The 15542-nt window shown below is 51.1% G+C and overlaps 3 protein-coding genes and 1 long non-coding RNA gene across 4 annotated transcripts; 2 read left to right on the forward strand and 2 right to left on the reverse strand.

The window, feature by feature from the left end:
* The first annotated feature begins 1455 nt into the window (after nt 1–1455).
* On the forward strand, nt 1456–7520 carry LOC117857205 (uncharacterized). Its single transcript, XM_034739729.2, has 3 exons — nt 1456–1866; nt 4713–6619; nt 7012–7520. The coding sequence occupies exons 2-3, from the start codon at nt 6422–6424 to the stop codon at nt 7318–7320; spliced, it is 507 nt and encodes a 168-aa protein (XP_034595620.1). The 5' UTR covers nt 1456–1866; nt 4713–6421; the 3' UTR covers nt 7321–7520.
* Nucleotides 1862–4642, forward strand: LOC117857182 (uncharacterized). The gene is made up of 2 exons (XM_034739698.2): nt 1862–3576; nt 3980–4642. The coding sequence occupies exon 1, from the start codon at nt 2325–2327 to the stop codon at nt 3531–3533; it is 1209 nt and encodes a 402-aa protein (XP_034595589.1). The 5' UTR covers nt 1862–2324; the 3' UTR covers nt 3534–3576; nt 3980–4642.
* A 282-nt stretch (nt 7521–7802) lies between the features above and the next one.
* On the reverse strand, nt 7803–9270 carry LOC117857224 (uncharacterized). Its single transcript, XR_011898091.1, has 2 exons — nt 8068–9270; nt 7803–7977 (listed from the first exon to the last, which is right to left on the reverse strand). It is a non-coding gene; the product is annotated as an uncharacterized lncRNA (long non-coding RNA).
* Nucleotides 9271–12179: 2909 nt separating this feature from the next.
* On the reverse strand, nt 12180–13963 carry LOC117857191 (uncharacterized). The gene is made up of 3 exons (XM_034739710.2): nt 13360–13963; nt 12798–13259; nt 12180–12444 (listed from the first exon to the last, which is right to left on the reverse strand). Exons 1-3 carry the CDS (start codon nt 13465–13467, stop codon nt 12358–12360), a joined length of 657 nt encoding a protein of 218 aa, XP_034595601.1. The 5' UTR covers nt 13468–13963; the 3' UTR covers nt 12180–12357.
* Nucleotides 13964–15542: the final 1579 nt, after the last annotated feature.

The raw sequence follows: 15542 nt of genomic DNA on the forward strand, positions 1-15542 counted from the left end.
TTTCCCACTCCTCTCAACACATTCGAGAGACCTACATATTTTCTTGATTGGGTACCGTTATGCTGTGGCGCGGCGCTGATCAACGCTCAGGCTTAATGTTTTCTCTTAGCATGTGATTTGCAAATTACGCAACAGAATAATGAACGTGAATTAGACTAGCCTAATTAAACATATCATCCTCAACAGAAGGAATATAATCCCGAATTTAATTTTTTTTTAACACACTCCGTATTCTTCAACTTGTGCTTGCCTGGCTGTCAGTTCGTTGCACGCTGACATTTGACAAAGTAGGGATGCTTCAATCATCTGCGTCATGCCTCAAGAATTCACAACGGAGGCGGAACTATTTTTTTTTCCGACTATATTTATATAACAGCCTACTCGTAGGTTCAGAAAAGGTGGGGAGCAGGCAGGTTGGTAACCATCGCTCTACTGCTAATCCCGTGACGTCAGTGGCCGAAAACGACCCCATCGCATCCTAATCCAGTGAATAAAAGCAGTAGCAAGGTTCTATGAATCCCATGATAATAAACTCTCTAATACTTCATTCATTCTAAATTGTAGGTTATTTTAACTTTTTAGGTTCGTAAATATTATTATGCATCTAAACACACACTATATCTAAATGTATAATAATATCTATGAATTTAGAAAACCTAAAACGACCTATAATTTGGAACGGAGAGAATACAATCATTTGCCTCATTGTCGCCGTCACCGCTAGGGCCGGCTTTGAAGGGCACTATGACAAATATATAAAAAAGAATACACTATTTTTTGTGAAGAGAAAAATTCACACCGTAGACTCTTTAGCCTATACATACTTTTGACTTGCAAAAGTAGTTTTTTTTTGTGCATAATTCCTCTTCAAATTGTGACACAAATGAACATGGGTGACATAAACCAGGTAATAAGCGGTTAGCCGGTTACTTGTAATGACATGTTCGTAGCTCTTACTATTGCTGAACGATGTCAATATTACATAGAAATTCTAAAAAAAGAAGACAACAGAATGGATCTTTCAAGTTAAAAGGAAAAAGACTTGCTGGTCCATTCCTTTTCTTTTGGCGAACCGACTTACTAATTGATTTGAACACGCAAAGAGGCAAGAGCTTTGAATCGAACCATTACCAATGCATCTCCAAGTTGAGGAATGGCAATATTTGCAAAGTGAATTGATTGCAATTAGTGACAAATGACAAACCGAAGACTTACTGATCGCAGAGATTAGTCACCGCCTCAGTTTTGGAAGTACAGTAAAGAGTAAACATGGCCTTGCCGCCACAGCGAGCAGGCGAGAGCTTGGCAAGCGACGAGCGTCTTCGTTTGGCCCACACCAGCCACTTTCCAAGCACACCTCTCTCACCTTCAAGCGGGACCCGCCGCAAAAGCGCTGCGGACGTGTGCTTGGGTGCGTGCCGCACACACTCCCCGTCGAGGCCAAATGCTCCGCACCGAAGGATCCCCCTCCCCCAGCTCCCCAACTTGCCTGTTTCGTCTCGTTGTTTACTCCCTTCTTCGCAAGCGATCTTGGAAGCGTCTAGGCTCTAGCGTTTTTTTAATTAAGCGCCTCCTCTTCTTTTATCAGCCTCCATCGTCACCCTCCTGCGCTAAGCCGCTAATTAGCCTCGTCTGTTTCTCCTGCCTTCCTGCCCGTGTCTGCTCTGCTGCCAGTCGCCACCAACCGAGCCAAGAGAGGAGGAAGATGGCGGCGAAAGAAATCCTGGAAAGCTGACCCCTTGCTTGATGCACATGAGGCCCCCCTTTTGTTTCCGCCCAGATTAGCTGCTGCGATTCCTCACCCGATTTGCCTCTTCCTCCCCGGCCTCGAGTTTGCATTCTCTGCCGCTGCTGCGACTCGCCTCGGTATGGTTCTTCCCCCATCCTAGCTCGTCGTCTCCTTCCTTGGTCTCGAGGATTTCGTGTTCGAGGATGGGGGATTGATTTCTCGTGCGCCGATCCGGTTTCAGGCTTAATCTTTGTGCCTAGGATTCCCCTTTCTTGATTCCGTCGCCATAATTGCCGTGCCACAGATTGCAGCAGCAGCAGCAGCAGCCCGCGCTTTGCAGCCCCTTCCAAGAAACGGCTGCAAGCTTTGGCTGTTTCCGCCTGCCCGCCCCACAAATCCCGCACGAAACCCTCCACCGCCCAAGAAAAAGCGGCGGCTTTTCGGCCGGCTGGCGTCCATCTTCTCACGAGTTTGGTGAGGTTCTGGAGCCGGCGCAGGCCTTTCTGCCGAATATCCCAAAGGCCCTTCCTGGTCCTTGGTGTCGGAATCGAAGAGCTCCGCGCTCAGGCCGGAGCGGGTGTTTTTCTCGTCGGAGATGGAGGGGAATCTGCCGCCGCGAGCGCTGATCCCCGGCGGAGCCCCCTTCGATCTGGGGCAGCCGTTCCACTTCGCCGCCCAGCCCCAGGCGGCGGTTCAGGTTCACCAGGGCGCGTTCGCTGCCCCCGCCGCGAACCAGATGCAGGAGCCCGGGAATGCGGTGAAGGCCTCCCTGAGCGACGAGGAGGCCGCCGCCGACGGCCACCACGGCCGCGGCAAGGCGGCGGCGGCCCCGGCCTCCCAGTGGCACCGGGTCAAGTGGACCAGCGACATGGTGAAGCTGCTCGTTTCGGCCGTCTCCTACATCGACGACGACATCGACGCCGACCACGGCACCAGCAGCGGGAGGAAGAAGCACGCCATGCTCAAGAGGAAGGGCAAGTGGAGGCTCGTCTCCTCGGCCATGACCGAGAGGGGGTTCCCCGTGTCACCGCAGCAGTGCGAGGACAAGTTCAACGACCTCAACAAGAGGTACAAGAGGCTCACTGAGATCCTTGGCCGGGGCACGGCTTGTCAGATCGTCGAGAAACCGGCACTCCTCGAACAGGTGAGCCTATCTGCAAAGCTCAAGGAGGAGGCCAAGAAACACCTGAACTCAAAGCACCTGCACTACGAGGAGATGTGCTCCTACCACAACCATAACCGGCACTGCCTGCTTGATGATCCGGCCCTTCAGAGGTCGCTGCGTGTGGCGCTTAGGAGTCCGGATGAACAGGGAAAGAAGTGCTCGTTTGGATATGATGATGAGGATGATCAGATGTTCCTTTCTGATGACGATGACGATGATGACGGGTTCAATGATGATCTGGAGGCCAGTGCTGAAGATCATCTTCACCACAGAGTTCATGGCAACAAGAAGCTGAAGCATGACCATGAGGGGGGACACTGTGGGTCTCATCTGTCAGAAGTTGCTGCCATTGACATGAATAAAATGTTTGCTGAGGGTGCTGGTGGTTCTGCTGCTGAGAAGAATCTAAGTGGTATGAATGCAACTCAAATTGAGAGAGAACGTCTGAAGATTAAAGAGGGGATGCTGAAACTCGAGCAGAGCCGTTTGAAGTGGCTGAGATCCAGCAAGGAGAAGGACAGGGAACTGGAGAAGATGAAGCTGGAGAATGAAAGGATGCAGCTGGAAAATGAGCGGCTGGAGCTGGAGCTGGAGCTTAAGGAAATTGAGATGGGCATCAAACCAAAGAGGATTTGGTGATGACATGGTGGAAATGGTAGAACTAGAAACTCTAGAGTTGCTGGTAATCCTTTTGTTTAGTGCAGTAGCTTACATATTAGGATATATTACATAAATTTTCATCTTAGCTAACTGCATATCGGTTAAGTTAATGACTCTTCCAGTGTTAGTCTTAAATTAAGTACAGTTTGACATCTGAATATGGTACTTGGTTTTATCATTGCTTATGTTATCCATCTCACTGCAATTGGGTGTGTTATGCGTTGCTTGAGCTGTGTATTTTCTGTTCCGTTTGCTGTGGCATTATTATGGCATCTCTGATCTCTGCAATTCGAGGATCTGTCCTGGTTCATACCGCATCTCTGGGATATCAGGATATGTCGTTGAATCATCATCTCAATGTGTTTTATGCATGTCATTGTTATATCAATGTCAACCAGATTTTGTATCTTCACCATGTTTTCCAGGTTATTAAGGATAGTGTCGGGGGAATATACCGGCAGTCCACCACGGGGCTACCCACGGTGGTAGATTATTTGTGGGATCGCCAGACCAGGAGCAAGATGGTAACGCAGGGACACAAAGACACAAGATTTATACATGTTCGGGCCACCAGATTAGCGTAATACCCTACGTCCTGTTGGTGTGGATTGTATTGCGCCCTGCGCTCAAGTATTTTGGTGTTCTAGGCTCTAAGTCCTGATGTGGTTCTGCCGATCTAGGGACCCTGCCCCTCCTTGTATACTCCGGAGGGTAGGGTTACATGGAAAGTCCTAGTCGGTTACAACAAGAGACCTAATTGATTACAATAGGAGTTAATAGGAGTCCCAATTCGGACTCTATCTTCTACCTTCCTTGGTACCCGGGGGGTATATCCCCCGCAGATAGCTCACTGTTAAGTTTCAGCAATGGTGTGTTTTTTTCACTGATGTTTAGGAAAGCTCAGCTAGGTTCGTGTATTGTATGCTGTATCGGCCATCTCAGGACTAATATACATGACTAATACTAGTGTACTAGCAGCTATTCATCTCTACAAGCTACCATTTAAAAGCATGTTCTGCATCTGTTTGGTTGGACAATTGGTGGGCCACAAGCCTACAACTCCTGTTATATATTCTAAAGATTTTTAATCTGTTCGTACTTCTGTTTATATTCTGATGGTATGTTGATGCATGTAATATCTACTTTGCATGTCATTAGGCGACAGTAGTTCCTGGACAGAGTGGCCAGTTTTGAACGGAAATGGATGAAGAGGTTGTGATTGCTTCCTTTGAGGTCCTTTTGCTGCTTTCACTTCAGGGCAATTGTATATACAGTTGACACCTGAATAGGATATGTAATGTTATAGCATTACTTTGTTAATCATATCGATTGGTCGTGTGTTTGTGCGTGGCTATATTGATCTCAATAACAAGTGTATATCTTCTTTGGCTTGCTACTATTGTTGTTCTCTGAAGAGTTTGTCCAAGGTCTGTCCTGGCCAATACTACTCAACAATCAACATTGATATCACTGAAGAGTTTGATATCGTCATGGTTTCCAGGTTGGCTAGATCTAAGGTACTGCACAGTTTGAGAAGCCATTTTTCACTGATGTTTAAGTTGGTACCATGCACGATTGTATTGTATTGTCACTAGTCTTTGCGGACTATAACTTCAGGAGCGTTTGCTGTCTTATGCAGGACGATTGTACTGCACAGTTTGTATTGTACCAGCTATGAGCTAGTATAATTGAAAACTCTGCGGGTTATGCATTTGCTTTGGCAGTTGGACGATTTCTATGCAGTGTCCTTGATATTGTGATATATTTTGTTTGTTGGTGCTGGTGCTGCCTTTTGCGTGTAATAACCTGATCCTACATTCCTACTGCTTCCTGATGTGGCAGACAAGAGTGCCTGGTTTTGCTGAAAAGGGTTGAAGGCTCTGCACTTGCTGCCTTTGCGGTCCAACTGCCTTTGAGGCTGAGGCTTTGACCTGAGAACCTGATGTTTCTCTGAAACGGTATGCAGTGGAGATGGTGCGGTTACGGACTGGTTTTCCAGTTCTTGCTGTTGCTGGATGAATGTCTCTGAAAGCAGTGCTGTCAAATGTCTGAAACGAACTGCAGGTGTATTTCCCTACCATTTTCATTGAACTGCATGTTTTCTGAAGAAAACACGTTTGGAAACAGCAATCATGGTGGGAAATACATCTCAGACAGACTGGATGTTTTCTGATCCGGATACAAGGGACCATAATTGCGTCCGGAGTATACTAACAGGAAAGGAAACCACTTGTGCGTGATCATGCCAGAAGAGGGCCCTCGGGGCACGAATGCTCTTCTGCATTTGCATATGGAATCCAGAAATACAGAGAGTCATTTGTCCGTAAAAATTCAGAGATTGCAAAGGCTGCTCCCTGGTGTGGTGGTGTCGAGTAAGGAAATTCTGGGTGCTGTCCTGCAGATGGCTGAGAGATGCAGCACTCTCCTGCTCCGGTAGCATTTTGTTTCACTTATTATGCAACCTGCTACCTGCAATATGATTATGATACTGCTAGTATTTCTTATTTGCAACGGGGAAGCATGCTGGCTGGCTGTGTTGGAGTACAGCAATAGAAACGCGAGCTGCCCGGCCGGCCGGGTCCTGCGCCCCAGGACGCTTGCCGGAGGGACCCCTGACCCTTTGGGGCCTAAAAGTCTCTTAAAGACTCGCACGCTTTTGCAGTTTCTCAGCGCTGATGATGCCGAGGCCGGCGGCAAAGCCACATTGCCCGCGTTCTCCCTCTCGCTACATATACAAACGCACGCATTGCTCTCTCCATTGACCACTGTCCACTGGGCATGCTCCACTAGATTAGATAGGTTGATTAAGCCGGCCCGGACCTCGTCTCCTTCATATCTCTCTCACACTCCTGCTGGTGGTGCTGGCAATGGGAGCGTGCGCCACGAAGCCAGGTGACCTCAAGGTCAAGGGAGAGGCGCCGCTGGTTGTGGAGGACGCCGCGGCGGTGCCGGTGGTGGTGGCAGGCGAGGAGAAGGCGAAGGCCGACGGGGTGGTCCCGGCGGCCGCCGAGGCCGACCCGGCTGACGCCAGCCGCCGGAGGTCCCTCAGCGACCTGCTCAAACAGGTGAGCTGCAGCAGCTTTGTTTCCTTTACTGCTTCAGGCCCCCCTTGGCACGGCTCATCCCTCCTTTACTGCTTCAGGCCCCCCTTGGCATGGCTCATCCCAAAGCGGCTTCACCGGTGAAGCCAAAGCCGGTGAAGCCAAAAAAAACTAGCTTCATCTGACTTCTAGTTCATTTTAGTCCCAGCTTACAAAACAGCTTCACGCTACAGTGTCTCGATTTGCGTGAAATAGATGAAGCCAAAGCTGAAATAAGCCGTGCCAAAGAGGGTCTCAGTGCTTGAGTGCTGCCAAGCTTCAGCTATCTATGCTTCTTTGAAATGACAATGGAAAAATAAAACAGCTAAGCAGCAAAGGATTAACACAGTAACCAATCGCTGCACTTGCTGTCTCAGGATGCAGCGACTAGCGATGGAGAGGCTGATCAGGAGGCAGGGAAGGTTGTGGCTGTGGAACCAGAGGGCGACGACGCCGGAGCAACGACGGTAGCACAAGCACCAGTCCAGGCCTCAGCCGCAACCGAGCAGCAGGACGACGCGGCCGGCGAGCTGAAGGACGATCCGCATGGCGACGTGCAGGCGGAGGACGAAGAAGAGAAGCGCGTCGATCCTGACTCGGTCCAAGTTGTTGTTCCTCCTCCTGCTGCTGATGCTGCTGCCCCAAGTGCCGAGGGAAGCAAGGTTGCTGATGATGCCTCCGCCTGAAGAAAAAAGAAAGGACATTGTCTTGCAATTCTTTCTCTGTTTTTTTGGGTGGGGTAGTTCGGTTTAATGGCGTGGCGTGAGATTGAGAGCCTGTGCTTGCAAGCTTATCTGGAGCACTGGGACTTGGGAGGACAGTTGTTGTGGACCAGGGTGTGCATCGCTGGATTATGTTGCTGTTTAAACAGATTTTTCTAGGAGTATATCAAGTTGTTCTTGTGCTATAAATGTCTTAAACAACTTCCATTTGCAATCGGAGCGAATATACTCGCAGATTGCAACCCCCGTCCTCCACCACGCACCCTGCTCCGATGGCCACGTCGGGGCCGATCAGATCAGGCACCCCTCACCGATCCTGGCCGTCTTGGAAAAGTCAGTTGCTACGAAAAATGGTTACGCCACAATGGAGACCGCAAGAACCTTTATTTACCTTCGTGACCATAATTCTAGTCTCACCACTATGGGTCTTCTGAAATCTTACGAGCTCAGCAAAAGGGTATTCACTTATGTTATCACAGTTTAGGACGAAAAAGGGTTCACCAGATCCATCCACAAGCTTATGATCAGCAGTCCCTAAGCTAGGGGCTCTGTCTATTGTGACTGTGACTAAGATTTTCACGCAAGATCCTCCTCAGAATCCTTCAGTAAGTTGTGCATATCCTGAAGAAAATAAAGAGGCGGCATCATTTACAGCATGAAAACCAGAGTACAAAATGACCAATTGCCATACTAATCCCTCATGCTGTTTACCTCTGGATGGTAATTGATGGTTGGAACAATTTCTGTCACACCAACATGCTTCAAAGCTTCAATCTGCTCATATTTGAAAAGAAAAACAATTTGAATTCAAAGCATCCTTTTGCACATCAGTTGAAAGAATAACTTGTTTGGAGCACACAATGCATAATTGGATGTACAAGTCATCTGCGCAATGATTAGCATAGTTGGTTGGTTCAGCATCAACATCATGAGCTTGGACATAAATTAGAAAGAATAAAATTCAGAAGAACTTGCTAAAAGTCCACTTTCTGTTATGACTTGTTTACACAAAATACAGATGCTATGGGAATGGCATCAATGATGCCCTGCGTATGAAGAAAATGCTGATTTTATCAAATGCAAAGTTTGGGTCCATGATTTTGGTTTTGGTTTTGGTGATTTTACATAGTACCGATCATTGAGTGAAAGAAATAAGAAGGAACTCTTAAAAAACCGATGAACCTAATTATGTGCATAATCTACTAATATGAATTATGGCCCTCTTATATAATGAACTAAGATGCCCACATACATGGGTTTGTTAGCAAAACCCACTAGTGGCTTCATGATAATATGTATGTCAAAGGCAGAAGTCAATTTCCATGTCCTCCAACAAGAATTAGGGCCTTCATGTTGAACTGTTTGCTTCCCTTTTCGATGATGTTGCGGCACAAAACAACCACAAAGACAACAGTGCTCTAATTAGAACATGGGGTAATAAAATCCTAAAATGGCATTATGACAAACTCACTGTATGAACAGCTATCCCAAGTCAGAAACAAGCCAAATTGGACTTGAGAAGTCGACGAAAAGGACATTGAACGTTGCTATGGAAGCCAGGAAATCATTATCGATTATATTAATAAAGCTGTTAGAAATGCCGGCTCCAGCACATGTGGGCATACAAATCTCTTTGTGAAGTTGATAACTGCCAGGCTTCAGGGTAGTAACACCTTTTCTTTCTCCCTTTCTTTAATTCATAGCACGCCTGTTCCAACTCGGGCCATCTTGCTCAAATGCAAGAATGGAGTGAGAGCACAAATAAAAAATTTCGGCATGCGGCATTCGCCTCGATTTCTACTACCACTAACATTAATTAGACAAGCGATGAGAAACAGTATTAGATCGTTAGACAAAATGCCTTGAGACCGAAGCTTGCCCACATCGTTAAAATAGCATCAGGGTTGGGAGGATGGTGGAAAGCGATCTTACCTGACAAGCGAGCCCACCGGGGGGGGTCGGGGGGCGGGGGGGGGGGGGGGATTCGTAGACCGGGGCGGGAGGGGCGTTGCCGGCGACGGAGGAGGAACAGGGATGTCGTCGGAGAGCCGGGGAGGCCAGGGCGAGGCGAGGCGACGCACGCGAGTGGTTGGTGGGGGTGGGTTCGGTTCGGTTCGGTTCCTTCCGAGTTCGGTTAGAGAGGAGGCCGCCGCGGCGGCCCGCGGGCACAGTGAACATGGGCCGCTTGCCGCTTTTCATGGGCTTCTTGTGCATAAATTAATTGACACGAGCATGCCTGATCTGATCAATTAGGCTGTGATTGGAGCCTGGCTAAGAGTAGCCCATAGCCAGCTCAAGCCTGGCTTAGTGCATTTCCAATGGACTATCCATTTTCGATTCTCTATTTCAATTGGCAAAAAGATTCCTCTTCATGTTAAGTTGCTCGTTTCAACAGACTATCCATTTCTCACTCTCCAAATTCCAACAGCCAGTTGCCTCCACTCCCTATTTCATTTCCTTTTCTTTTCTTTCCATTATTTCTTCCCTCTGTTTTCTTCTCATTCTCTATCTTTTCCTCATCCATTCATTTCTTCCCTTCTTCTCCGGCTCCCTCTCCCTCCCAGCGCCTGTCACCATCCCTCTTCTCCGGCTCCCTTGGCGGCGCGTCTTCTCCGGCTCCCCCGCGCCCGCGCCACCATCGTCGCCGTCATCCAGCCTCTGCACCCACGCCCGCCGCCGCCTCTCCCTCTTCTCAGGCTTCCCGCGCCCGCGCCACCATCGCGGGATGGCAGGCGCGTGGGGCCCACACTTGGCAAGCCAGTTTGGCCAGCGGGATTGGCTTGCCAAGTTTGGCCAGCGGGAGGGTCAATTTGGCTAGCCGGATAGGATAATAATTGAGATAGTAAGTGATTTTAATGTTCAGTTACTACAATTTTAGTTCGGGGAGTTGGATGGCAACTCTGTTGGAGTTGCTCTTATAGAGTCATTTTGGCTCGTGATTGGTTTGCCGCTAGGCCTGCATTGGTTTGATCGTGTTCGTTTGCCTACTTTGCTTGGATATAGTCACCTTATCTTTGGTAGGGTGAGTTTAACTCCATCTCTCACCATAGGAGAGGAGTGTAGGTTCGGTCTTCTCCCAAGAAAGAAAAATTGCATATATAATCAAGGAGAAGAAGATTAATTACTCCATCACCGGCCAGCTTCAATACGGAGGGTGTAGCGCTATCCGAATGCTCCGCATGCTGCTCCTAGGCCACAACTACTCCGAGGCCACGCACCAGAACCATCCATGTGTTATCCTAATGCTCCTCCGCCTCCTCTCATGTTCGTGATGAACTCAATTTAGACATTGTCTAGCTTCGATTCGAGGGTAGGAGCTCAATTTGGACTCTTGGGAGCTAGATTTGGTGCTGTGGAGGCTTGATTTGTGTACTGAAGTGCTGGATTTGGTGAACGGAGAAACAATCAAGGTCAGCCACAGCTATTTCCTATGGTCTGCGGTGGCTGAAGCCTCGATGGGGGAGGAGGACGAGCACCTCGACAGAGTGGGCAGAGCCAACGGCGGCGAAATCGACGAGCAAAAGCGCCGCGCCTTCACGCACCACGTGCTGCGATCCTCCAGCAGCTTGCGGAAGAGAAGGAGAGCCCGAGCCGCCGCCTTGTCTCTGGCCGCCGTGTGCCGCAGGACCGCCGCATTGCTGGACTCCAGCACCTCCCCTCGTCGGGGGCGCCGAACTTGGCATGCCTCAGTAGCGCCGCCTCTTTGTTCCCTCCCCTGCACATCCCCTTCTCGAGCATGGCGTGAGGAGGTAGGTGAGGCAGAGTAGCACGCCGAAGGTGTGGAACGACAAACTCGACTCCGCGGGGCACTAGCTAGGCTGCATAAGCGGAAACGGGACTGGTTTTCGTTTCCAGCTATGCAGGCCGGACTAGCCTTTTTGCATAGCTTAAGCCTGGCTCACTGGCTATGCAGGCTTCCATGGTGGTCTGCACTATACAAGCCTGGACAGAGGGTAATGCACCCTACCAATCATTAGCTTAATGGTTGCCTTGGGGCTGAGTGATGGAGCCCATGAGTCTCACGCGGGCTGATTAATTTAGCGGTGCGCTCCGTGTGACCGTGCAGCTTGTCACGTGCACTGAGGTCGTCGTATAATTTCGCCCGGCAAAAGTCCCCGTTTCTTTGTCTACGTCGACCTGGTCTCCTCTATCTCCTAACGAGGGTGAGGGGTTAGGGCAGTCCCAACTCGGTGACTAGGATTGTTTCTATAGCACTAAAAATAACAGGTTATGTAAGTAAAAGAGTGACGTGGCATGTGAGTTAACGAAGGGAGAGAAGGAAATAATTTCTCATGCGATAAATCATGTCCACAAATAATCCAAGAAATAGGGAAGGGAGATTGAAGAGGAAAGGAGAGAGAAAAGAGGAGATTGGTTAATACTTTATTTTGAACAAACTATTTATTGCTAATGTCTATATGATATGACATGTGTAGAAATTACATGGTGATGGTGGTGTCTTGGTTGGGTCTGACTCGGGGACACGGAAGACTAGAGTTCTCTCCCACCTTCATCTTGCCCGTGGCGTGGCATGCATTTGCTTGAGAAGGACTGCTTCGAAGACGTGTGGGCCATGGGCGGTGACATTGGTGGGTGCTGAACGTTGGGGGGAAAAAAGGTTAGCATCCAAAGACGTCACTGATCAATCGCTGGACAACAATGATGGACCGAGGAACCGTATCACAGTCTTCCTTTTTTTTTCCCCCTTCCTTTTTGGCACTAACCCTCTACGTTTTGAGTCAGTGTCACTGCATATACGAATATACTCCTACCACGCAGTGCTTTTTCGCTTTGGTGCACATCAGTCAGTGAACGTAAAAGGATGACAATAACGTGCGTGGCAGATAAAAAGGAAGACGAGCTTTGTTTACAGAGGATTTAGCCGCCGCAGAAAGCAAGAACGAGAGAGAAGAAAGGAAGAAGCTTTATCTCTACTGCAGTGCTAGGTAGGACTACTTTAAAGTTCAAGCCGCATGCATGCATCTACGGATCTACCAGAGCTTAAAGCCCAAAAGACGCCATCATGACGATGAGCCCAAGCAGCAGCGGCACCAATCCGGCTCGAACCGAAGTGGCTGCTCCCACTTCCTGCAACAAGAAAAATGATGGAACAAGTCAGATACATGACGAGAGAATCAAAATGCAAATAAAGGACCAAATGGCACATGATAATTGAGGAGGAGAGAACGCAATGATCCAAAATGGCACGTGAGAAGTGGGCTGTGGTGCATTTTTTTTTTTCTCCTCCAATACATCTTTTAAAAGTTTTTAGCAAAAAGAAGCACTCCTAAAGCCAAGGATGTGAGAATCAGCAGAGAAAAGACTAGGTAGGTAAAAGCGTGCGCGATGAATCATGGAACCATGATTTTATTTTTGGATAAAGATGATGTAACCATGCATGGGCGGCGGCGTCGGAGTGGCACTAGGGCACTAGTACCTACCTGCCGCTTCTCGCCGGGTGCCGGCATGGGCAGGATGGTGGCGGTGTCCGTGACGCCGCGCGGGACCGGCACGGCCGGGCTGCTCTTGATGAACGCCGAGCCGCCGCTCCCGGAGTCCGGCGCCGGCGCGGGCGCCTCGGCCCCGGCGATGGGGGCTCGGGCCGGTGCGCCGGCGCGCGCGGGGCCAGGGCTCGCCGATGGCGCCGTCCTTGGGGCGCGCGCGTCGTGGGAGGAAGCCGCGGCGGCCGCCGGGGGGTGCGCGGCGCTACGCCTGACCTCGCCCCTGCCCCGGCGCCAGCGCTCCGTCGGCAGCCTGGGCCTCATGTCGTCCCCGCCGCCGCCGAACACCGGCGGCGGCGCGGCGAGCGGCGCCGGGGGCAGGTTGCTGCCGGACAGCTCCGGCGAGGGGTCCGGGACGATGACGGCCAGCGGGACCTTTTCCTCCTTGTGGCCGCCGCGCAGCTGAATCACGTTACATTGTTCAGGCACCGACAGTTAGCAGCTTACTCCTGCATGCGACTTCACCGACCGAACAATGGGCGGCGTCTGGTGCTTTACGTACCTCGAAGGCCTGCGATGTGTGCAGGAGCTGGAAGCAGAGCAACAGCGCGAGGAACGGGCGGGAACGCCCCAGGACGTTGCACGGCGTCGTCGTCGCCGTTGCACCCATCTCCTCTTCCCCTCCGGTCCTGATGAGCTCTCGTGTCCTCCCACTACTCTACTGTCTACTCCTCTTGCGATGCCGGTGCCGGTGCTCTTCGGTTGGTGGCTAGCAGTGGGCAGCGAGTGGGAAGCCTTTGAGGGCGTCGTTGAAGAAGGAAAGGGAAGGGGAGGCACACGGTGGTGGGGAGCAGCTAGCGCAGTGCGGTGGCGACTGGCGAGTTTGGTGACCTGTGCGCAGTGCAGTGCAGGGACTGCAGGGGCTAGGTAAAAAGCCAAAGCCCAAAGCCCGACGGGAGCCACCACCGTCGAGACTCGAGAGTGAGAGCACAGAGCATCACAAGAGGTCAAGAGCTAGGCGAGGAGAAAGCAAAGCCTGGCACAGGATAACAACAAAGCGGGGGCAGCAGGCTTTGCCACTTTTCGGGCACCATGATGATGGGGCAAAGGGTTATGTTAATCGGCGGCCAGATCTTCATGTGGATTTGCAGCTAATCACCCGGGCCTTTTGGGCGGTTAATCACCCGCGGCCTCAGCTCAGGTCAGACGCGGACAAAGAGAAGGTGGTCGGCACTGCCGCACTGGGCAGGGCAGTGCAGAGCTGTGCAGACTGCAGCGTGGGGTTCCCGGTTCCGGTCGCGGCTTTTGTTTGAAGGCCAAGGCCTTTTGCTCCGTGTTTCGGATCCGGATGGGATTCCGATGGGGGAGGGAGGGAGCGCGCGTGGGTTCCGAGGACGAGGAGGGCGCCTTTTTGGGCCCGATAATTGCGACATCAATGGCTGGCACGGGGGCGCACGCACTCGCTTTGGTTCCCCCTCTACGGCTCTACCCTCCTTGCCATTGCCACCCTCCTCCGTCCTTTCATAGGCCATAGTGCCATGGCGGGGCCCCCTACCACCGACGAGCTCTTCATCAACAGCCGAGAGAAAGAGAATCTCTCTCGGTGTCCTGGGAAAAATGTATACTGAACCCACAGCCCTGTTCAAGCTGCAAGTTCATTTCTTTCCAGAAAAAGGAAAAAAAAAACATGCGGAGTTCAAATACACGTCTCGTCAGCTCTGCACCAGCAGCCCAGCTTCACCGCGCGGCCGGATTGCCCGTCACCGGAGACGATCCTCTCATCCTCTGCAGTTAGTGTGCCCGGACTCACACGTCAGTGACCCAGACACACCAACTGCACCGTCACCTGCGCACACGCGAATCTCACGGCGGGGAGATGCGGCCGGGAGCAGAAGCTCGACGGGCCAGGCCAGCAGGGGCAGGTCCAAACGCGTACGGACAAAGGCGCTCGGAAGGACTCAATCATGGTGTCATCATGTGGATGTTTTACATGCTGAAGCTGCCCTGCCATCATCATTATAACGGAAGGATGGTGCAGTAGCAAGAAGCAACCGGTTGCGTGCGTACTCTACTGTTGCTTTCTTCGTATCACATTCTGGTTGCCCCTACCAGAGTCGTCGTCGTCACTGACTCGTCGTTCTTCCGTGGATTCCTAGTGCCACGGTAACCGAGATATGCGCTGCGGTTCGCCGGTGACTACGCGATGCAAAGGCGAAAGAGACCCTACTCTGCTGCTGCTATCGGTCAGCCCCCGCTGGCGCCAAGGCAAAGGAACTTTGGGCCCCCCAATTGCTCAACCCGGCGAAGTCAGGGAATCCGCCCTGCTCTGATATCGGTCAGCCCCCGCCCGCCGGCGCCATTAGATAGCCCGCGAGTGCGACGTGCGATTCCTTGGGCCATGCTTCCCATGGTCGGTCGGTCTCACACACCAAGGCAAAGGAGCTTTGGGCCCCCAATTGCTCAACCCGGCGAAGAAGTCAGGGAAGCCGGGCCTGGGCCTCTGGCCCCCTCGCAGGCCGGAGATCACCAGTCACCGCGACGGCCGATGCGATGTCCTACGGCGACTCCGCCGGCGCCCGCGCCACCGAGGCAGAGAAACGCTTGCTCCACGTTTGATTTGCAGCACGCGCGGTACGAGGAAAAGGGTTAAAACGTAAGGCGTTCGTAGCCCGATTGTGTGAGTACTCACTTCATTTCAAATTGTAGGTTATTTTGTTATTTTTAGATTCACATATATTTATAGCT

The sequence above is a fragment of the Setaria viridis genome, chromosome 1 (genome assembly GCF_005286985.2).
Source record: "Setaria viridis chromosome 1, Setaria_viridis_v4.0, whole genome shotgun sequence".
Taxonomy (NCBI): Eukaryota; Viridiplantae; Streptophyta; class Magnoliopsida; order Poales; family Poaceae; genus Setaria; species Setaria viridis.